Source organism: Rhineura floridana, chromosome 5 (genome assembly GCF_030035675.1).
Source record: "Rhineura floridana isolate rRhiFlo1 chromosome 5, rRhiFlo1.hap2, whole genome shotgun sequence".
NCBI lineage: Eukaryota > Metazoa > Chordata > Lepidosauria > Squamata > Rhineuridae > Rhineura > Rhineura floridana.
Window position 1 is genome coordinate 168041375 of NC_084484.1, and position 23958 is coordinate 168065332.

General features: G+C 43.1%; 1 protein-coding gene across 1 annotated transcript in view; it reads left to right on the forward strand.

Moving 5' to 3' along the window:
• Nucleotides 1–23958, forward strand: part of MAML2 (mastermind like transcriptional coactivator 2) — a 234191-nt gene that overhangs the window by 145979 nt on the left and 64254 nt on the right. The window contains exon 2 of the mRNA XM_061628774.1: nt 15620–17101. Coding sequence (XP_061484758.1) covers nt 15620–17101 — 1482 coding nt within the window. The remainder of the gene's footprint in view (nt 1–15619; nt 17102–23958) is intronic.

Sequence of the window (23958 nt, forward strand, 5' to 3'; positions counted from 1 at the left end):
AGTTGGATTAACACAATTCATTTTTAAAAAACAAACCTGTAGAGGTGTGTATACTTTGGGCTAGCATCACCACCATCATCATTTTATTATCATTGTTAATTATTTTGGGCCCAGCAAATGGTCTGGGAATATCTGTAGCTGCAGCATTGCTGAAGCTGAGCAGGCACAGATGTGATCAGATGATATTCCCACATATTCCTTCAAGGTTGATCGTTTGTGTTCTACAGACTTATAAATGTTGCTGTTCCATGTCAGATGGCAGGTGTGTGATTTGGTTTTTTAAATGCTTCCCCATGGTCTGTTTCATTTATTTATTTAAAAAAACATTTCCTGTGCATAGAAAGCTAGCATCTCAGGTACAGAGCTTGCTAGATCCTTCTCCCTGATGTGACATTTTCTCCATGCAGGGACTTCTGTATTTGTACACGGGAGAGTATTTTAAAACACAATCTACTACCTACAAATCAAAGCAACACAGTCCAGGAAGAACTACCATGTTGTGAGGCTGGTTGAGGAGCTCAGCTCTTAGAAACCTCTGCTTTGATAAAGCAACTCCTGTTAACTTTTAACAACTGAGATTTGTTTTAATTGTTGAAGAAGTGCTCTCTCTCCCTCTCACACTCACACTCTCCCCCCCTTTCCAAGAAAAACCTTGTTTTCATTGACAATAGCATTATTTAAAAATTCTCAGTGAGCATGGTGCTTACCAGAATATGAATGAGAGAAAGGGATTGGTGAGCTTTAAAAGTAGCTGCTGTTGTTGGAGACTTAGCAGGTCTGCTAGACATTTGTAGATACATTCTGGCCTATAAATGTATGAATGTAACTACAAGAAAGCAGCTGCCTGCATGTTCAAGCTACATAAATTCCTTTTGGCCGGTATCTATAGGCTGAAGTAAGTCAGCTTAATGTGCCCTGTGTTTTGAATTTTACTTTACTAATTTAATTTATGGCAATGAACCTGGTTTTTTAAGCCTGCTTGCAGAAATCAACCCTAACATGTTTTTTATTTGCATGACTGGCATCAGAAAGGAGTCGTTTCCATGCAAAAATATTTCATCTGTTCAGTTGGTCATGCTGACGGCACATTCTGAAACAGATATTTGGATTTTTCAATTTTTAGTATATATATATTTAAGGCTGCACAGTTTAATAAGTGGGCAAAGCAATTGCAACCCCCAGATGCTATGGCTGAAGGGGGTTAGGATTGGGCAGAGATGTCAGTACATCCACAGAGATAACCTCTACTGGTGGAGAGGGCCCATTCTCACCCGTGGTAGTGTTTGGTGTTACAGGTGCAAGGTGGAAGCAGAACAGAAGCAACCCTGAATCCACTGGATCCAAGGCCCCTTTGTTCTCAAGAGAGAACCCAGAGTTGTGGGGGAGGGGGCTTCCACCCCAGCCTGGAGCTGACAAAAATAATCCTACCCATTGGAAGCTAGTGCAAGCCATAGAACTTTAGAAGTGGCAATTGATTGGAAGTGGCCACTTCACACCTGTTCAACTACCTCTTAGGATTGCATTGTGGTTTGTTTTGTTTTTTTTAATTAATCTTTTTCTATTTTTATTTGCAACTGTAACAAAAAGAAAGTAAAAGGTGAAAATATCACCAGCTGACATTAACAATTAAAATATCTCCATCAACCCTAATTTAAACGTATAGATGAATAAAGGTGGTCCATATGTCCAAATAGGCATCTAAATTAAATTGGCAATTATAAGCCAGGCATTCAAACTCAGAAAGGGCAGAATGATCTTTAGATCACTGATTAGTCAATCATACCTGTCACGCATGCTTTAAGTTGGATTCCTGCATTGAGCAGGGGGTTGGACTTGAGGGCTCTCAGAATCAACTTTGGTTGTCCATCTGTTAATCCCCAGACCACAGGAATATAATTTAAGAGTGCAACACTTGTTGTCATGGACAGTGCCAGGCATGATTGGGCACTTGGGCACCACCCTCCCCGGGCCCACAGCTCAATATGCCCCAACACCCTTCCTGATACAGCCAGTGCAGGGCTTAAATAGGCCCACCTACCCTACCTACTTCCCATGTCATTACGCACAAGCTGCGTGCACACACCTGCCATCATCGAAGATGCTGCCATCTTGGGTGATGATAGGCATGTGCATGCAGTGCATGAGGCGTGCACCCTGACGTGCTAATATGACAGGTAGGTGAGATGGGCACCTGCACCGCCTGCATCGGGGGGCCCTGGGAGCTCCTCTTCCTTGATGCACGACAGCCCCTTCTGGGCCACAAGAGCCTTCAGCCAGGGCTCAACCTGGCTGCCTGCTGGCACTAGGCCCGCTTATTATTTAAGAGTTATAATTTTGAAGGGCAACCTAGGATAATATTACATTATTACTTAGCAGATCAGTTCTTCCCAAACTTTTTTCCTCCACGGGCTACTTGAAAATTGCTGAGCAGCCTGGCGGACTACTTAATGATTTTTCTATTAATTGTATTTTTTATTGCTTCTTTTGTGTCTTATATATTGTATTTTATTGTATTACAATTTCAATTCCATAGAAGTCAAATGGTAGGAAATAAAATACAATGTAAGAAATAAAAGAGGCAATAAAAATACAATTAAAAATCAAGATGAATATTTAACGCAATGCATGTGCAGTCTCAAACCACAAATTTACATACACACTGCAGACCACTTGAATGAAACTTGCGAACCACTGGTGGCCTGTGGAGCACAGTTTGGGAACCTTGGTAGTAGATGAATCAACTGAAGCATTTCTTGATTAATTGAAGGGATCCATTTTAACTACTGAGCGCAAAGTTTAATTAGTTGATAGAGTGTTGGACTGTGACCTGTGAGACCAGGGTTCGAATCCCCACAAAGCCATGAAGCTCACTGGGTGGCCTTGGGCCAGTCACTGCCTCTCAGCCTCAGAGAAAGGCAATGGTAAACCACCTCTGAATACCACTTACCATGAAAACCCTATTCAAAGGGTTGCCATAAGTCGGGATCAACTTGAAGGCAGCCCATTTCAATTTTTTTTGCAAGTTAAGGTTACATCTGTTATATTAAGTTCTGGTATGTTACTACTTTAATCTATTTTGGTTCTGGTGTATTTTCTGTAATAGGGGATGAAAAAGTAAATATTTAAGATGCTGTTACTTTTGAATTGTTTATTTCCTTATAGGCATTTATAGCCCACCCTTCACCATGGAGACTTAGGGCAGGTTACATACAACTCAATACAATGAAACCATGTAATACATAAACATTAAATGAGAGGGATATTCTGATCTCATCTTCTACCTGCAAAGGCCTGTGCAAAAAGGCATGCCTTGACCAGATGCTGAAATGTTTACAATGTAAGGGCCAGACGCACCTTGGAGAAGAGGGCATTCTGCAGTTGAGGAGCCACTACAGAAAAGGCCCTCTTCTGCACCACAGGTTTCACAGGTGGTGTAACTGCCGGCAGAGCTAATGCTTGTTAGCTTTAATTTATTAAATTGTATCTCACAGTTTTTTGATCTCAAAAATACCTGTATTGGTGGTTGGGTGATACGCAAATTAATTTTAATTTAATTGATTAATGAATACATTAATTAGGGGAAAGGCTGATTATTAATCAACTAAAAATCCTTGTTTCATTATATTCTATGTGCATGCAGTGCTGTTGTTGTTTAATGGGGAGCATTTAAAAATGCAACCTGCTACTGGGATGCTTAGATGCAGAAGTGAACAGGACTTCCTGCACCTTTCACAGTCGTGTAGAAAATGAAATTTCTGCCTGTCCCCTGTCCTTTTTCACCTGACCCCCCAGCCTTATACCTTTAGCCAGTGCCACTGAGAGATGGGTACAAAGGACACTGATGTACCAGGCTGACAGCCAGCAAGGACCTCAGACTCTGAGCTTTGGTTTAGAATGGCATTGGTGGAAAGCATGGCTCTTTTGCCATTAACAGTTGTGTGGCAGGCAGAAAGTCAGCAGGTTGAGCCTTTTCTAGTATGGAAATACAATTAGAGGAAAAGCTTCCCCTGTTCACATTCTGCCTATCAGACATTTTATTAGGTGTGTGGCCAATGGTTTATTTTTGGGCCCTCCACTCCACCTGCAAAAGAAGACACAAATGTGTATATGATCCAAATCATATGTAAATGTTATGCAGATCTGTGTCATTGGTCTGAATGGGTTGGAGGCCCCAATCCACATACACTTTACTAGGCCCAGAAAATCCTGCTGGCACCCCTGCCTTCAGCCAGAAGTGGTAAAGTCGAAGTCAAGCTATACAGTACTACTTGATTCTGCTGATTGGCCCTAGCATTCCCCCTTATAAACTCGAGCTCAGCTCTGCCAGTCTCTAAACTGAACAAAGGGGGCAGCACAGCTAGAAAGTCTGAAGGAACAGAGGATCTAGGAAAGGAAGTGCAGGTTGGAAAAAGGTTTTGTTCATTTTCACAGCCCTTAGAGGAAGGACAATAACGTACAGAAGCTGTTAATGAAGGGCTGGCCTGGAAGGCAGAAATCCCTGCCAAGTTTGAAATGTATTTTTATTCTGGCTTCTTCTCTCAGCTGTCCACCTTCCCAGTGGCAGATCCAGCTGGTGTGAACCCCACAGGATCATGGGAATGAACAATGCAAATAATAATAATAATAAAATATTTAATTTCCCTCTTTGCACCAGTTTCCTCCTTTATGCACCAGTTTCCTCCTTTTGAAAAATAAACCGAAAGGGTGAACCCACATTATAAAAAAAACCCAAGAAACACTTTGAAAGAAAAGAAAGAAAGAAAGAAAGAAAGAAAGAATGGGTATCAAATATTAATAGAAAATATCAAACCATGATGCATTTTGAGCTAAGATAATCATCAGTGAGGGAGTTTGAGAAAAGAAATTACACTGATCTTTACAAGTGATCCTGGGTTGATCTTTATTTTATCTTTATTTGCAGATGTAGTGTGTACGCACGCACACACACAGAGGAAACTATTTCCAAACGAAAATATAATCAAAATAATTCACTGAGCATCTTTGCTCCAAATGGATTGATATCTGATATTTTCAATTAAAGGGAATTTTGACCGTTTTGGGGGGGCGGGGAGCTTCTCTTGAAAAATGCAGTTCATCTGTAATCTAGGGTCTCATTTGCTGATTAAAAATGCAGCCTGTTTGACTTCTTTGGCGTGGAGGGAACTACCTGTGAAGAGCTCCTTTTTCTTGCCAAGCAGTTTTACATGGGTAACTATAGCAACTCCCTTTTTCCATGTTCTGAACAATTTGTACAAGCCCAACATGAAAACAACTTCCAGCTACCAGCCATTGATGTTTCATAAAAGAGATTATGGGTCTGATGGTGTTAACGTCCTTTAAAACAGGCAATAGCAAGGTTCATTAAAATGTAACAGCAGAAATCTGGGAGACTATTTGGAACATTCCTGTTTGGAATATTTACATGCTACCCAGAGGCAAACCAGACTTTGCCAGTGAGTGAACTGCAGCCAATCACAGTTCCCTAATGATGATGATGAATCTGCAGAATACGCCTGCTTGCAAACGTAAAACACCTTAAGAAGGGCCATGGCTAAGTGGTAGAGCACATGCTTTGCATGCACAAGGTTCCAGTTTCAAGGTGCAACATCTTCAGTTGAAGCTGCACTTTCCAGGGGCAACTGATTGGACACTATGGGAAACAAGACCCAGGGCTAGCTGGTCTTTTGGTGTGCTATGTAAGAAGCTGCTATATACCAGTGATCCATGTAGCTCAATAATGTGTGCACTGAAGATGAAGAGAGAGCCAGTGTGATGTAGTGGTTAGTGTGTTGGACTACGACCTGGGAGACCAGGGTTCAAATCCCCACACAGCCATGAAGCTCACTGGGTGACCTTGGGCCAGTCACTGCCTCTCAGCCTCAGAGGAAGGCAGTGGTAAACTCCCTCTGAATACCGCTTACCATGAAAACCCTATTCATAGGGTCACTGTAAGTCTGAATCAACTTGAAGGCAGTCCATTTAATTTTCAAAGATGAAGAACCTTTGGCCCTCCTGATGTTGTGGGACTACATCATCCCTGACCATTGACCACGCTGGCTGGGGCTGTTAGGAGATGGAGTCTAATGATATCTAAAGGGCTACAAGTTCCCCATCCTTGCTTTGCACTGACTGGCAGTGACTCTCCAGGGCTTCAGGCAGAGGTCTTTCCCAGCCCCATCTGGAGATGCCAGGGATTGAACTCAGGAAGCCTGACTGCAAAGCAGGTACTGTACCACTGAGCTGTGGCCCTCCTCTCACCCAACTTTCCTCCACTTTGTCCTTTGGTGCAATCACCTCTGTCACTGTCCCCCACCCCCCAAGTCTCTCGCTTAGAGAGAAGAGAGAGAACTCACAGCAGATCCATGTAGATCACCTTCCTTGCAACAACAACAAAAATCACATCATGTTTTCATGGTTTTTAACTGTTGGGTTTTACATAACTGGGAAGTGGGGCATGATAGAATTCTACACTGAAATTGGCAGCTGGTCAAGAAATCTACCATCATTCCTGGGAGTTTTAGAATTTTGCATATCAGCAAAATGCATTGTAGTTAATTATAGAAGCTGAAGTGCATTGATATGAATTGGGTAGTTATTTCTTTATTGGCAGAAGGTGGCAAACGGCAGAGAAATGAGGCAGTCAAAACAATTTGTGATAGCGAAGGGAGAATCTGTTAATTGCAATGTTCTCATTTTTCCAAACTTAAATTCAGTTTTATACATTTCCACATCAGTTTATTTTTTTTTAAGTCTTCATGAAAATTCATCAGCATTTTAGTGCAAATTTATCCTACTATATACATTTTGTATGCAATTTTGCCTAATACAAACATTTTTGCAAAGCAGTCTCCCCAAATATGACACATTTTTGCATGCTGTTTTCACAAATGTATGCATTACACTTTACCTTAGCATATGCATTTTTGTACACATCACTTGGCTGGAAAACTGCACTGCAAAATTTGGCAAAGTGGAAGTTTCAGTGCATGACTATGTTTTGGTCTGCGTGTTGTTTTGAAAAGTGTGAATTAAGTAGGCTCACCTTTAAATGCAAACTGGATCGAGTTTCTCCCCAATTGCTTATTTGTTTTTTAGCTAATTAGTTTCTCTGCCAAAAGCAATGTAAAACAACTTTAGAGATTCTACTGCAAATCTCACTGCAGTATTACTATGGAACTTGCTCCCAGAAGAGGCAGTGATGGCCACCAACTTGGAGGGTTTTGAAAGAGGGTTAGACAGATTTATGGAGGATATGGGTAAATGGCTGCTAGCCACGATGGCTATTTTCTGTCTCCATTATTGGAGGCAGTATGCCTCTGACTACCTGTAGCTGGGAATCACAAGTGGGAAGAGTGCTCTTACACACAGATCCTGCTTGGAGGCTTCCCGGGGGCATCTAGTTGGCCACTGTGAGAACAGGAAGCTAGACAAGATGGGCCATTGACCTGCTCCAGCAGCCTCTTGTGTTCTTATGAAATCAGCAATGCAGTACTATATTCCATGTTTTCTCTTTCTAATGCTTTATTACCCATATTCCTGTCCAGGGGGGGGTTTCTCTCTTCCAGTATGCCTTTTTAATTGGCCCCCACAACCTAAACCGCCCTGGGCTCCTGCTGGGAGGAAGGGCAGGATATAAATCCAATAATAATAAATAAATAAATAAATAAACACTTCCACTCTAGAACAGGGGTTATACCACGATGTGTTTATACCATAATCAGACCATTTGTCTATCTGACTCAATACGATTTACACTCACTGGCAGCAACTCTCCAGAATGTCAAGCAGAGGTCTTTACCATCAGTTGATACTGAGGGCTCGTTCACATGGGGACTTACTCTGAGATCGGTGCTATTCGCATGCCTGTTAAATTCACTGAGTTTACATGACGTTTCAGTACATGGGAAGGCAAGTCGCTGCTTTCTCCCTTAAATCCGAAGCAAATCAATCCAATTTCAATCCGAAAAGGGAAGGAAAAGCCATCTGTGCTTCGCATCTCTAGGGGCTTGTAGACGCTTAGCTCTTATGCTTTGGTGAGTCCACGCCCACTCCCTCCTCCTACCTTTGTTTTTTTTACTCTGGAACAAACTGAGCATGCTTGGTTGCCAAGGTAACCAGAGGAAGAGGAAGAGATAGTTTGACCTTAAGAGGGTGTGGTCATTAGGAAGCTGTGAAATTAACCCTTCCCCTTCAGTATGGATGCAAAACAGCGGATTGAGGGCTCATATAAGGTAAGAAGTGTGAACCTTTAAACTCCATCGTGATGAGAAAAGCTTCACCTTTAAAATGGAGTTCAGCTCCAGTGTGAACCAGCCCTTAGTCCTTTTAAGTGGCAGTAAGAGTGCTTGAACAAGGGGCCTTCTGCATACGGAACAGGTGCTCTACCACTGAGCTATATTGGAACTGCAAAAACTGGGAATGTACCTTAGAAATTGTATAACACTCTGCTGGGACTGCAGAGCAGAACTTGGAAAGTTCATTTTTAAAAGAAGCTCATTCTAGTTCAACATGCCCCCAAAGGATCTACTTCCCATTGGGGTTCATCCCGTTACAAACTGATTCAGTTCACATTCAGTTTACAGTTCAAATCAAATTCACCCAAATGATCCCCAGCAGGAAAAAAAAATCAGCATTCAGAATGTTGCAAGTTATTTTATCTGTTGCATGTTATTTTATACCATAGTATAAAAGACTAAGAAAACATCAAAACACACATACACAGTGGAATGTGAATTGTTTATTTTTTCCTAATGATTGTGATGTAAGTTTAGAGGCTGAAAGAGGAGAGTTTAAACAGTGAAAAGCACATGTGACAGAATGAACTTAAAGATGAATGAGAAATCGTTCAAAGCGCTAACCCAAAATGAACTTACCAGTTCACCTAGCAATTATGGGAACTACTTTCAGGTGTACTGGGCTCCTGCCGGGAAGAAGGGCAGGATATAAATCAAATAATTAATAAATAAATACTTCAGGCACTTTTGAATAAATTCAGTGAACTCTATTAAACCAAACTAGTTCGTTCCAAGCACTATTGCAGAGTAAGATAAGTAGTTAGCTGTCTTTCACGGAAGCTTCTGTTGTTGACTGTCTCAGTGAGTTAACCCTGATAAGTTTCCTAGTCTCCTGAGGATTCTGCTGCACAGCATTTTGGAAACCACTGATGTCTGGGAATCTCAACGTTGTATGGGTCTCTTTAAGAACAGGATGTGGCTGCTGGTGGGCATGGGGAACTCTACGCATGTGCTCATCAGACCAGAAGCCCCCAGCCCTTCAGTGATCTGGGTCCTCCTGTAAGAGCTCCAGATTGCAAAACAATTACCAGGCTGTGCTGGGTAATCTCTCTTAGTTTTAAATCTGCCACGCAGGATGTTGAAAGGGTAAAATCAAATGGCAGCAAGTACATTTTTTTAGGATTGGGAGTTTCCTGGGCATGGCTGTGTATGTGTTAATATTTTAAGATGACTTCTAAAACTGGTAAACATTCGTGCTGCCTCCACTAGTGGATGGTGTTGGATGACCTCTTTTACATGCCTGATTATCCTGTCAACATTTATAATGCCTTTGATCTCTCTCTCTCTCTCTCTCTCTCTCTCTCTCTCTCTCTCTCTCTCTCTCTCTGGAATAGAAACAGTTAAGCAGTTACGTTTCGCCTATGCTCTGCTTGCATTCCTCCCAGCTTCACATGCCTTGCTAATATACATTGACATTAATTTCTGTTTAGCAGTGAGGGACTGTTAATCATGGTTGAAAAAGATCTGCAAAGGAGGGGAAAAAGAGTTCTCTAGGATGATGGAAGTGGTGGTGATAGTGTGTGTGTGGGGGGAAATACACATTTCATACGGCACGGAGCACTGATCTTTCAGGCCTATTTGTTTCACACGGAGTAATGAATGCTCCATTTCTCATTAACAAATTTGACCTCTTTAAAGCTGCACTGTTCCTCTTGTGTTCTTCTTTTGCTTCTCAGACAATGTGCACCACACATTACATTTTATAACCCATCAGCTGCAGCATTTGTCTAACTGATATCATTATCGCACGCCAGCAACTGGAATCAAAGTCACAATGAAAGATTTCTAAGGCAGCACATTGCAGAGATTACGGAGATGAATCTTTTGTGTCTGCAATTTAAACTGGGGGTGGACCATGTTAATTTAATATAATACAGCAAGGAAATGCTGCTCTGGTTACTGCAGTATATTCCAGCACAGGTCATTAATTGAACAAAATTAAATAGATGTTTACAAAGAGCGTCCATCTTTCTTTCTTGATTTATCAGTGGGCTTTTGGAAGCATGTGGTAAAATCATATATAAATGATGGAGTTGGCAAGCTGGTTCAGTCTTCTGAAGCTGCAGTGGATTCATTGCATCCATGCCCAACTCCGGGGGTTGGGAACTTGTGACCTCCATATGTTAGAGTATAACTCCCATCATCCCTGATCATTGGCCCTGGCTAGGGCTGATGGGAATTGGAGTCCAACAATATCTAAAGGGCCACAGGTTCCCCATCCCTGCCCTACACACAAACACACTTCTTGGAGGAGCCCTTAGACATTGACTCCTGTGAAAAGGAATAAACAGATCCTAGTTCAATTTATTTTTTTATTATTTTTCTTTCAGAGATGGAGGGAATATGTAGTTTGTCTAGGATGGGGTGGAGGACCTGTGACCATCCAGACATTGTTGGGACACCAGATCTTACCAGCTCCACCCAGCACAGCCAATGGTCAGGAAAGATGGGACTTATGATCCAGCAACAACTGGAGGGTCTAGAACAGGGGTAGGCAGTGGTGGCTGGTAGCTCCATGTCAGTAGGGGAGTGGAATCTGCTTTTTGTCCAAACTTTCAAGGTGCTGAAGCACCTTGGACAGCTCCTTGAAATTTCGGACTAAAACCCAAAGAGGATTCCACTGCCCCACTGACATGGAGCCACTAGCTGCCACTGGGGTTAGGGAACTTCCAGCTCACAGGCCCAATTAAGCCCGCCCGGCCTTTCCATTTGGCCAGTGATGCTATTTGAGCCAAGCCACAGCCACCTGCCATGCGGCTTGGACAAAAGTGTCTTTGCAGGTACCACCAATCTGCTGATGAATGGTACCTGCAAAACACCTTGTCCAGTGCTTCCTAAATGCGAACAGTCAGCTGACAGTCAGTGCCTCGGAAGCACAGCACTCAAACTCTAGGAGAAGATGGGATACAGAAGAAGCATGAACTGATGTAAGAGCAGGGCTTAGATCTAGAGAGGGGAGGGACCCCTCGAGAGCAGCTACCAATCAGGATAGACAATTCAGGGCTGGCTGGAGCATTGATCATCATCATTTATTTGTATGCCGCCTTTCCACAGCTGAGCCATGCTCAAGGCTGCTTACAATGTCGAAAAATTACATGATTCATTCTAACCGTTACAAAAATAAAACAAAATGTAGTCAAACCAGTCATAAGCAATAAACTAATGAAAACATCTCTATAAAAATACAATAAAATTAAGCAATCTCCACATACTTCATAATAATGTCTAACAATAAAAATACAAAACTATACTCCCTAAAACAGCAAAAGTGCACCTCTAAAATTAAATGCAATCTAATAAAAAAATTGATCTGACTTGATACAAAGCAGCTTCATATGTTTAGGTAATAGAAGCCTTTGAGTGGATGAACATGGTGTAGTTGGGAGAATGACGATCGCAAGTGGAGACAGAACCAGCTCCAAGTGTGTGCTTACGTGTGGGAGGGTGATGCTCTAATAATTGATCTTTATTACCACAACCCTTTCTCCCAATGCCGAATCATCAAATTACTTTGCGTACCCTAAGGGACTTAAGACTTAAAGATGAGCTTTGGTCTGGCAGGTACAGTAGTGCAAAGAAAAGTCTCATGATTGCAGTCTTGGGAATTGCGGTTGATATAGGTATTTATTTTCACTTAATCCAAGAGCTCCTGGGATTTGGAAGAGCTACTGATTTTTTTTAAAAAAGTGAATTAATGAAATAACATTGAGAAGAGCAAAATGTGCTGCCAGGATATGGCTTTTGTTGCCTGGAGACTTCCTTGTTTCACAAGAAGAATTTGGGACTTGGAGAGTGATTTCAGTTTAGCAGAAGGAGAGCAAAGATCACGGAGAAAAGAGGCAAATGTAATTTACCAGATTCACTCGATGGAAAGCATGCTATGTGGGTGAAGAAATGAATAAAGCCTATGAATAATCTTATTCCCTTTACTGTTCAAAGTTTACCGAGTTAGATAACAAAAATTTTCTGATCATTATGTCCTCACACTGTAATATTTGGTTGAATTCAATGCACCTGAAACCCATTATAGTGGGTATGGGGAACCTGTGACCCCATAGATGTTGTTGGACTCCCAACTGGCATCAGCCCCAGCCAACATAGTCTATGATCAGGGGTGATGGGAGTTCTAGTGCAACAACAGCTGGAGGGCCACAGGTACCCTATTCCAGAAGTGGAGCCACAAGACTGAGGACTCATCTACATGATGGTTTACTGTGTATTTGGTGATACTCACATCTCCTTTAAATTTGCATGGTTCACATGTTACTGGCAAACAGAAGCCATCACTCAGTTTTCCCCCTGTAAATCCATACAAACCCAATCCACTGATAATATGAAAAGGGAAGAAAAAACTGTCTTTACTCCCTTTCTCTAGTGCTTGCAGATGCTTTGCTCCAATGCCTCTAGGTGGATGTTCTCCATGCCCACTCCCTCCTCCCTTCGTTCATTTTATTTCCTGAAGGCTGACAAGCAACTCCTGGTTGCTGTCCTCCATTCTGCTGCCCTTTTTTATGTTGCTGCAAACAGTGCTTTTTTTTCTTTTCCCCCTAATTAGTACACAAAAGCATAACACTGCTCAAACAAAATTTGTATTTCAGCTACATCCTACCTGGGAAAACACAGATATTTGTACTTCTGGGTTTTTTTTTAAAAGGAACTTACTGCAGCTATAGAATAGACTGAGCATACTTGGTCACCTTAGCAGCCAGAGGGAGTGGAAATGTATAATTAGAGGGTGGGGCCACAAGGAAAAAGCAAGAATAATCCTCCCCAGAGGAATGCCTACTTGTGTGAATGAGAAAAAGCGATTGGCAGCTAACTTTTGAGCAGCAACTGCGGACGATGCAAATGAAAAGTGAAGGCAAAATAATTTATTTCCTACGAAGAAATGCTCCCATGCAGATGAGCCCTGAAGATAACTTAAATATCTAGCCTCAGCCCTGGACGTACCTGTTTAACCCTGAAGAAGTCTCAGTATTCATTTCACATCAGAAAGATGACAAAAATGAAACCCACTTTCACACAATTAATAGAGAGAACAAATAATATAGGATCAGCAACACTGAAGTGGTATAAAATTATATGATGCAGTCGTAGTCAGGTACTCCAGGGCCCACCGATTTCAGTGGGCCTCTTACTGCAGTGGTAGGGAATCTATAGCCCTCCAGTTGCTGTTGGACTTCCATCAGCTCTTGCCAGAATGACCAGCAGTCAGGGATGATGGGAGTTGTAGTCCAGCAACATTTGGAGGCCCACAGGTTCCTCACCAATATTTACACCTTATGGGTTGTGTGGCTCCTTTCATGTCAAAATATCAGTGTCTCCCTGTCTATTTATTCAACCCAACACATACATTGTATGGATGCTATTTTAGGGGATCTTCCAGAGAGCCAGTGTGGTGTAGTGGTTAAGGTGTTGGACTACAACATGGGAGAACAGGGTTTGAATCCCCACACAGCCATGAAGCTCACTGGGTGACCTTGGGGCAGTCACTGCCTCTCAGCCTCAGAGGAAGGCAATGATAAACCCTCTCTGAATACCGCTTACCATGAACACCCTATTCATAGAGTCGCCATAAGTCAGAATCAACTTGAAGGCAGTCCATTTCTGTTTCGTTTTTCCAGGCTATAGGAAGATAGATGAGAGGTCAACTGAAAGAAGCCTTTCCCATCATTTGGGTCCCCTGATGTGGCTGGACTACAGTTCCCATCATTCTTGACCATTGGCCATGCTGCCTGGGACTGTTGGGAGTTGTAATCCAACAATATCTAGGAATCCAAAGATTGGGAAAGGCTAATGTAAAGCTCAGAATATAGATATGCTAAAGGATTTCTTAGCAGATGGTTTGTCAATTTCTCTTTAAAAAAATTTACAGGAATTTAAAAAAAGAGAATAAGCTCATCTACATAGTGGTTTAGTATGTGTTTGGTGGTACTCACATCTCCTTTTAAGTTGCATGATGTTACTGGCAAACAGAAGCTATCACGCAGTTTTCCCCCTGTAAATCTGTACTAATCCAATCCTCTGATAATACGAAAAGGGAAGGAAAACAGTCTTCACTCCATATCTCTAGTGCTTGCAGACACTTTGCTCCAATGCTTTAGGTGGTTGTGTCAATCATTCCCCTCTCCACGCCTACTCTTCTTCCTTCACTTCTTCCTTCTTTCATTTTATTTCCTGTAGGCTGAAAAGCAACTTCTGGCTGCTCTTCCCCATTCTGCTAGCCTTTTTTATGTTGCTGCAAACAGTGCCTAATATTTCTTTTCCCCCAACTTATGCACAAAAGCATAATACTGCACAAACAAAGATTTGTATTTTAGCTATATTGTACCAGTGAAAATACAAATAATCACACTTCTGTTTTTGTTTTTTTTAATTAACTTACTGGTAGAACAAACTGAGCATGCTTGGTTGCCAAGTAACCAGAGGGAGTGGAAATGTTAAATTAGAGGGAGTGGTCATTAGGACACTGCGTGATTGATCCTTCCTGTCAGTGTGAACAGAAAACACCATGTTTGCAGCTGGTGTTGAGACCATACTGTGGATGGTGCAAATAGAAAACGGAGATCAAAACAATGTCTTTAGTACGAAATAATTCTCCCATGTGGATAAGCCCTAAAATGAGAGATCCCAAACCATTCAGTATGCTACTATGACATCACAGATGTCTGGATATCTGAAAAATTAGCCATGTTGTAGCATTATGGAATGCTCATAAACATTTTAACTGATCAGAAATTGGCCTGTCAGCACAAAAGGCACAGGGACAGAAGGGGCTGTTTGCTGTTGGTGGGAAGAAGCAAGAAGGCAACTGTTCTATAGCAGTAATCAGCTGTTAGACTGAATATATGCATGGAGTGTAAGAATGGGAGGTCTGTGGGTGTGTCGGTGGTATACATGAGTGTTCTCCGAGCATATGGGTTGTGTGCATATATATTATTGGGGCTTATGAGATATGTTTGCATAGGCTTGCGGATGCATAACAGACAAGCTATTTAAAACCTTGACTGTGTGGGTCTCTGCTTACAGGCTTTACGTGGATTTCCAGACATTCAAGAAAAAACAGCACAAGACCCAAACAGAATAAGACCCTTCCAGAGAGCTTGGTAGTTTGCTAGCGATGTGTAAGAACACAGGGATGACCATATTTCATTGTTGGGTGCTTTTGATACAAGATGCTGTTGTAATGGGCACAGTGGGCAGACAATCATGATTTAAACTTCAGCAATGATATTGTACGCACCAGGTTAGAACAAACACATTGGTTTCATTCATTATAGTGATATTTCTGAATGCCTAATAAAGAATCTTTTTGTTCCTTTCAGCTTCAAGGTTCCTTGAAGAAGAAACTGGTGGTGAATCTGTCGCCAGCCATCAAGAGATCCAATGGCATGGCTGACTGCTCCTTCCTTGATATTAAGAGGATCCGAGTAGATGATAATAACCTTTCTGTGGGACAAGGTGGACACTGTAGTAATAATTGTCAAAACCAGTCAGTGTTGGGAACCTTGACAGTAGATCAAAATTCTCAAAGGAAAGTCAGTAGCCCAACAAGCAGCACCCACTTGAATGCAAATGGGATGTTCAACATGGCGCTAAAGGAGGTGAAGAAAGAGCCAGGGGAAACCTACTCTTGTAGTAAACACTTGGATGGGCAGGCATCCCAGGGCAATCCTTTTCCCAATCGATATGGAGAAGACACAGGGGAACAGTTGATGGACCCGGAACTTCAGGAACTATTCAATGAACTGACTAATATTTCGGTGCCACCCATGAGCGATCTTGAGCTAGAAAACATGATCAATGCCACCATCAAGCAGGATGAGCCATTTAACATTGACCTTGGGCAGCATGTCCAGAGAGCACCCCTAGCCAGGTCTTCTTCCCTGCAGATGGATAAGATGGTGATCAAGCAAGAGTATTCACCAGCTCTGAGCCAAGCTCCCATGGGGTCGCCCCAAATGAGGCCTTCCTCTACAGGCCCAGCTTTCACTGCGTCCAGTGCTGCCATGTCCACCTCGACACCGATTTCTTCGGCACCTCAGACTCAAACCCCTCCATCCCAAGGGTCTTTAGTTCCTAATCGGCCATTGGCCAGCTGGCAAGAGGTCTCTCATGCCCAGCAATTGAAACAAATCGCAGCCAACCGACAGCAACATGCCTTGATTCAGCAATGTCAGCAAAACCAGCCATCATCTACCTGGCCCACTTTGTCGTCTGTGGAACCTTCTTCTGGATCATTTGTTCAGGAGAAAATCTCCAGCCCTCCTTTCCATCAGCAGCAATTCAGCCCACAAAGCTCTGGTATGTCTGGAGTGCCTGGAAATGGACATCAGCCAAAAGGGATTAATAACTACCTTTACCGGCCAAACTCCATGTCCCAAGGAGGTTCCATGAATATGATAATGCAACGAAAGCCTCAGGACCTCAACAGAGGTTATATAAGCAACAGCCAGATGCCTCCGGAGGAGTCTCAGAACAACATCAAGCCTTTGTTTCATTTTAACTCAGAGCAAGCCAACCAGCAGATGCCTTCCGTTCTGGGTTCCCAAAACAAGCCTTCCATTCTGCAGTATACGCAGCCGCAGGCCCAGCAGCAACCTAACTCTGTCGCTGTGCAACAGCAGACACAGCAGCAACAGACACAGACGCAGCAGCAACAACCCACGCAGCCTCTCCAAAGCCAGCCTATTCAAAGGCCACCAAACATCCCCTTAGCTTTACAGCAAAAGATCCTGCTCCAGAAAATGCTGCAAAACCAGCCAGTTTCAGGGCTTCGGTATCCTGTTCCACTGCACCATCAACTGGTAAGGCTGTTTCTTAAAACAATATTTCAGTGAGTCATAAAAACCGTAGGGTTGGAAAGGGGAGTGTCGTGAATCATAAAGCGTGGGTCAGGGGAATTGTCTCTTTTAGTAGACCATCTAGTCCAAGGTGGGGAACCTTTGGCCCTCCAGATGTTGCCCAACTACAACTCCCATCAGTCACAGCCAACATGGGCAATGACCAGAAAAGATGGGAGTTGTAGTTCAGGAGTCCAGAGGGCCAAAGCTTCCCTAATCTTGTCTAACCTTTCCCCACCTGCTACTTTCAAGAAATGCAGAGCATCCCCAAGAGATGGCTATAAAGCCATCTGCTTAAAGACCTCCAGCAAGGGAGAGACCCACTGTCCTTCATGGCAACTGGTTCCATTGTCAAACTGCTCTTACCATCAAGAAGCTTCTCCTAACATTCAACCAAAAGCACCAGCGTTTGTCATCCAAATTTTACTCCTCCCAATGTGCATATGTCTGGGGCAAGGCCAATGTAATCCAGATGGTGGCGCCAGTGAGTATAGGCATGCTGTGCCATTCCCCCAGTCTCCATTGCCACTTAGCTGCACCACTTCAGCTACAGAGGTGGCAACAGCAGCACCAGTGAGCCCTGCTGGGACTCCAAGGCCCTGGCATCGGCCTGAGGATGCCGCATGCTGCCACCAGGCCTGCACTGAGGTATTGTTGGGAGACTAGCCTCATATGGGAGGGACTGATGGTGTGGCTATTTCCCTCTGCAGCATCTCTCCGTCCCAGAACGTGCATGGGAATTAGTAGCTGAGTTGGTGGCCCTTTTCATGTGCATTCAGTCTTCTAATATAACCCCAGCAGCATGTGAGAGTGCCATATTGTAGCAGCTCCTGGGCTGGCGTCTATAACTGACGGTAACGCTGGTGCTCATAAAAGGAAGCAGAAATTGATTTCAGAGGCCATAAAAGAGTACAGTGTAGCATCATGTTCAAAAAATAAAGGAGAGGGGCTATCCTGGGTTTGTTTTTTTTAGAAACACACACATAGTTAATTATGAACTGCTTAGACTAGAGTCTATTCACTAATAGGCAAAAATCCTTGTGGTTTCAGAATGTTTTGTAAGGTTTTGTTTTCAAATGAGCTTATGGGAAGCATCAGAATGGCACGGGGGGTATTTTCAATTTAATTTTGAGGAATGCGAATGATCCATGCTGGCTATAGTATATAGGCACTGTCGTGGCTGTATAATTATGCTACCTTTAAAGGTAAAACCCCTGAAGGGTTTTTGCAAAATCAAAAACATGAAACACTAATATGTATTCACACACACACTGAGTAAATTTAAGTGAAACAGTATTCAAGTAACATTATTTTTCTCTCACTTTGCCAAAAGGTGGTATATAGCAAAGGCACTCTGTGTTTTTATTATCTGTCTGTGAGATGCAAGCCTGAGCTCTGTTTACTCGCAAGGAGATTAAGGCTGCACACACACCATACATTTAAAGCACATGACTTCCTCCAATGAATCCTGGAAACTGCCATTTACCCCACACGTAGCTAAATTCCCAGGCAACCTTAACAAACAACAGTTCCCCGGATTCTGCGAGGGAAGTCCTGTGTGTGAAATGTATGGTGTGTATGGAGCCATGTAAAGTCATCAGATGAATTGGCTTGTTTTTGTGGATGATGATGTTCTAAAGAAGGGACAGTTTAGCTCGGTGGTGCCTAGAGTGTTTCATAGCCGTTCTTTCTGAAATCAGTTTGGTTATATTGCATTGGAACTGAGCTGTCATACTCTGGAATAGGGCATTCCTTAAAACAACCTTCCCTCACCTACAGCACTCTATATGTTTTGAACTGCAACTCCCGTCCGCCCCACCCAGTATGGCCAATGGTCAGATAATGAGAATTAGAGTCCAAAACCTCTGGAAGACACCAGGTTGAGGAAGGACGCCTTAAAATATCTGGCATATCCCTGATCATAGAGATCTTCCTCTCTCTTGCTCTCTGTCTTTCTCTTCCCTAAAATGTCTCAGCAGACAAGATTTGCTAAACCAGGATGAAGCTCCTCCAGCAATCTTTCAACTGCAAGGAGAAACAATGGGGCTTTCATAAACGTTTGTAGTTTTGGAAGCCGTCCAAGAATTATTTATTTCTTTATTGGCAGCAAGGAGTGGCTAAAAAGAGCATTAACTCCTACTGTGGGGTCTCCACCATTGGTACCAAGAATGCTGCAAGAAGACCAAAGTAATCGCTAGGGCTGTAATGCAGTGGTAGAGTATCTGCATTGCATGTCAAAGGTCCCAGAGTAACTCCAGGTAGGGAAGGGAATGCCCCCTGTTTGAAACCCTAGAGTGCTGCTACTAGTCAGTATTGACAATACTGAGGTGGATAGACCGCTAGTCTGACTTGGTGTAAGGAAGTTTCCCATGTTCCTAACTATAGCTGGGCAGGAATCAGAACCATAATCATGCAAGCATTCGGCAACCATTGTAGGTCTGCATTAAGAACCCTGCTGAATCAGACTAAAAACCTATCTAGTCCGGTACCCTATTTCCCACAGTGGCCTATCAGACGCCTTTGTTTTTTTCTGCTTGAGCTCAGAATTTTCAAACGTAAATAGAGAGGTGGCGCAAGGCGAGGATTGCCTTCTGACTGCTGTTGCCCTAATGGCCCTTAATCCTGCATTCAGATACCCTTTTCCTTGGGTGATGTTGCATTTGGGTGGGTTCTCCATCACTGGAGGCATTCAAGAGGCGGCTGGACAGCCACCTGTCAGGTGTGCTTTAAGCTGGATTCCTGCATTCAGCAGGGGGTAGACTCAATGGCCTTATAGGCTCCTTCCAACTCTACTATTCTATGGTTCTGTGAGTTTTAATCATCTTCCTATCAGTCTTAGCTTTCTGACCTGAGCCCTATTCAGACATAACAGCAAACCATGGTCTGTCATTATGTGAATAGCCTACAACAAACATTGTGCTTATACACTCCCCCTCCTTCCTCCTTTGTTTTCACACAAGGCATGAGTTTTAAAGCTTCTGTTCATGGTTTGTATCAGGTCACAGTTTCCTGTTTTATCTGAATAGAGGAAACTGTGGTTTGTATACACCACATTTAGCCAATAAACAAGGCTATCCATCCACAGTCCGGTCCCGCTTCATTTCCTGATTTATTCACTATTCTTTGTACAAACCACAGTTTCCCATATTCAGACAAAACAGGAAACTGCAGTTTGCCACACAATGCAAACAGAAGTTTTACATCTCCACTCCCTCAATTGTGAAGGAGGAAGAAAGGATATGGGAGAGTATGTGAGACTGTGGATTGTCTTTGCTCGTGCACATAACGACAAATACTTAACCATGGTTTGTCATTACATTTGTCCTGAGTCAGTATCTGTCTGTTCAGCAGAAGGGGGTTCAGAAGAGGAAGAATGTTGATGACAAGCTTGTTCACAAACAGGCATCTGGAACATTATGACAAAAGATTGTTTCTCAGCCACTAATGCTTAATAAGCAGAGCATTTTCTTAAGTATTGCTAGAGACACTGAACTGAGGCTACCTTTTTTTAGACAGGGAAATATAAGCGCACGAGTCATGAAAAAACAGTTGTAGCTCTCTCCTATCAAAGAGGGTGCTGTGTTTGTAGTCTTCCTTAATGCATACATTGTTTTTTATCCAGAGCTGATAACCCTCTGTAATTTTCTGGCACTAAAGTCTCCAAAAAGCACTCTGTGAGACAGTGGCTTTATCTGTTCATGCTTAGCTAAGTGAAAAGCGCAAGGCTTATTTCTCTGCTTGTCACAGGCGCTTTGTGTCAGGCTGGGGGTGGAGGAGGAAGGTTTACAGTGGGGTTTGCTAACTTCATGCCTTCTGCCTTCAGAGCATAAAACTGAAGGAGAACTACTTGGCTTGTTGAAAAATGGGGAAACGAACACAGTCACTTTGGTCACAGAACTGGTGATTTTTTTGTTTCTGTTTTCTTCTGTGCTGTTTCACAGGAGAGACTCCTCAAGCTTGTTTTTTCTTTCACAAATCTCTCCTTTCCCAGTAGAATATAGGACCCAGTGAGGTACAGGAAGGGGTGCAGCACAGTGACAGAGGAACTGCTTTGCATGCATAAGGTCCCACATTCAGTTTCCATCGTCTTTAGTAAGACTGGGAATGTTCCCTGCATGAAATCCTGGAGACCCACTTTCAAGTCATTGTAGATAGTACTAAGCTGAATAGACAAAAGGCCGGACTCCGTATAAAGCACCTCCCTATGTTCCCATGATCTTCCAAATTTGCCTTGAATTTCCATTTAGGTGAGATTCTATAACACACACCACATATGAGTATGAATGTGCACATGAGCGCACAAACATACACACACTTGAAATGTCACTAATCTTATCAAACTTATTTTTGCCTTCCTTGGAATTCTTAGGTGTTCCACCTGAGCACAACTCACCAGTTAGTTTCACCTCTGGTCTACCCATGTACAGCCTTGTACTGAAACACTTGCCTGGTAGCCACAGGTGAACAGAAATGCCATGCAGGCGAGTGAGTGGGTTGGCAGAGGACAGATGGCAGGTTTTGTCCCTCCACTGGGCCCACTACAAAAAAAGCAAGAAGGCTGCCAGAGTGTGTGTGTGGGGAGTCCGCATCCAGCACAAAAATGCAGCGGGTTCCAAGGCCAGCTCAAGAGATTTTGCTGCCCGAGGCAAAGGACGAGAAAGCGTCTCCCCATTCTTCATACAGGAGCTCACTGGACTGGCAGTCAAATCTTACTTCAACACTGGTGATGGGACAACATCCTCCACTAGGCAGCACTCTAGCTCAGAGGCTGTGGGGCAGGCTTAGTTACACACACAGAGTTCTGTCCTTCAGCATCCCTCTGTCACGGTGCACTTCTGCCACCGGGGCATCTGCCTCGTGTTACCTAATAGTGGGGCTGGCCCTGAGCAGACTGTGGGAGAGGGGGGCAGGGAACAGAGCTGTTTCTCCTTCCTCTGCCAGCATCCAGCAAGCAAGTAAAAAACAATTGCAGGCTAATAACTTTTGTGTTACAAGAATGTTTATATTTTGTAATGTACCTTTTACTTGTTCCAATAAAAACGTCAGGAACAGTGTTGAGGGCAACCAATCTGCATTAAAATACTCCCTCCGTAGTGACATTTCGTAGGCCTAGGAAAAGCGTCCTTAGTAACACATTCTGAGATAGAGGAATTGCATGCATACCACGGCTGAACTTTGGAAGGGCATGTACACGTATTGCCTGTGAAGTATGGGCATCGTAGCAAATTGGTGAGGTCCAGTTCCAAGCGAGACACTCTGGTGACACCTTAGAGACAAGCTCCAGCTGATACTAGCATGCACTCAGACTAGAAAATATTAGCTGATATTTACACTTTCACAGTCATGAGCCATGAACATTGCCTTCATCCCTTTTGTATAAACAGATCACAGATAAAAATATGCATGGCATCTTACAACAACATATCCTAAAAATCACATGTTCAGAAATCACCTTCAGAACCTTGCCCTGGTGCCCTTCTTGACCTCTGACCTCTCTGCCTACCCTGTTTTTCTTCATGACATTGGCTGACCTTCTGTGACATCACAGTGAGCTATGGGAGTGTGGCCCACAACATGTTGTGCTTATCTAATGTTTCTTATGGGAAGGAAGCAGCACAGAGGTGATCCCAAAAAATATGCATTAGAAAAATTGTAATTGTGTACATATGAAGGAATTCCCTGAAGATAGGAAGACTTACACATGATGTACAGAACAATTGATTTCTAGTGCAAGTGTTGTACTGCAGTCAGTCTTTATCCAGGATACACATTTGCCATCGACTACTGCTCAATACTGGTTGTCCCAAAGGCATAATAAGTTGTGGTAATAGCATACAATGTTTTTTTTATAGCAAACGCTGTGAACAGCAACTGATAATGTCCATCTTTTGAGACAAGGGGTGGAGAAACTGTGGCCCTCCAGATATTGTTGGACTACAAACTTCCTAACTGTTAGAGCCATACGACAATGGAACCAACTACCTAGAGAGGTAGTGGGCTCTCCGACACTGGAGGCATTCAAGAGGCAGCTGGACAGCCATCTGTCGGGAATGCTTTGATTTGGATTCCTGCATTGAGCAGGGGGTTGGACTTGATGGCCTTATAGGCCCCTTCCAACTCTACTATTCTGTGATTCCACAATTCCCTTCAACCCTGACCACTGACTGTGCTGCCTGAGGCCAATGAGATTTGGAGTTCAGCAACAACTGGATGGCCACAGATTCCTTACCCTTGTTTTAAGACCACCCCTGATTACAACAACAGAAAAACATGGATACAGTCAATCTCAATTAAATAACCATGATTATACTTAATATTTTACAAGCAGCATGCTTCCGAATACCAGTTTCTGGAAACTGCAGGAGAGGGGAGCGCTCTTGGGCTCAGATCCTGCTTGTAGGCTTCCCATGGGCAACTGGTTGGCCACTGTGGGAATAGGACGCTGAACTAGGTGGGCCATTGGCCTGATCCAGCAGGGCTCTTCTTATGTTCTTATTATTCCATTTGTAAAATAGCTGTTTTTCTAAGCTGCACACCACATTAACTATATTCGCAAGTTCAAAAACAAAGCAGAACAATGCCTTAGACACAAAAACCTGTTGTAAACGTCACCTGTGAACACATCCTTTGTCACTCTTTTCTTACCCGTTGCCCTAGAAGGTGTCCTCCCCCTCCCCAATGGAATTCAAATCAAGTCAGAAGCCATTAGTGACCCATTATTAACCACTAGATTTGAACATTAATCGTTCATTAAAGTCATGTATAAAAGGGGGTGGGGATTAAGGAGGGCAAAATATTTGCTCTGAGGATCCATAGATTCC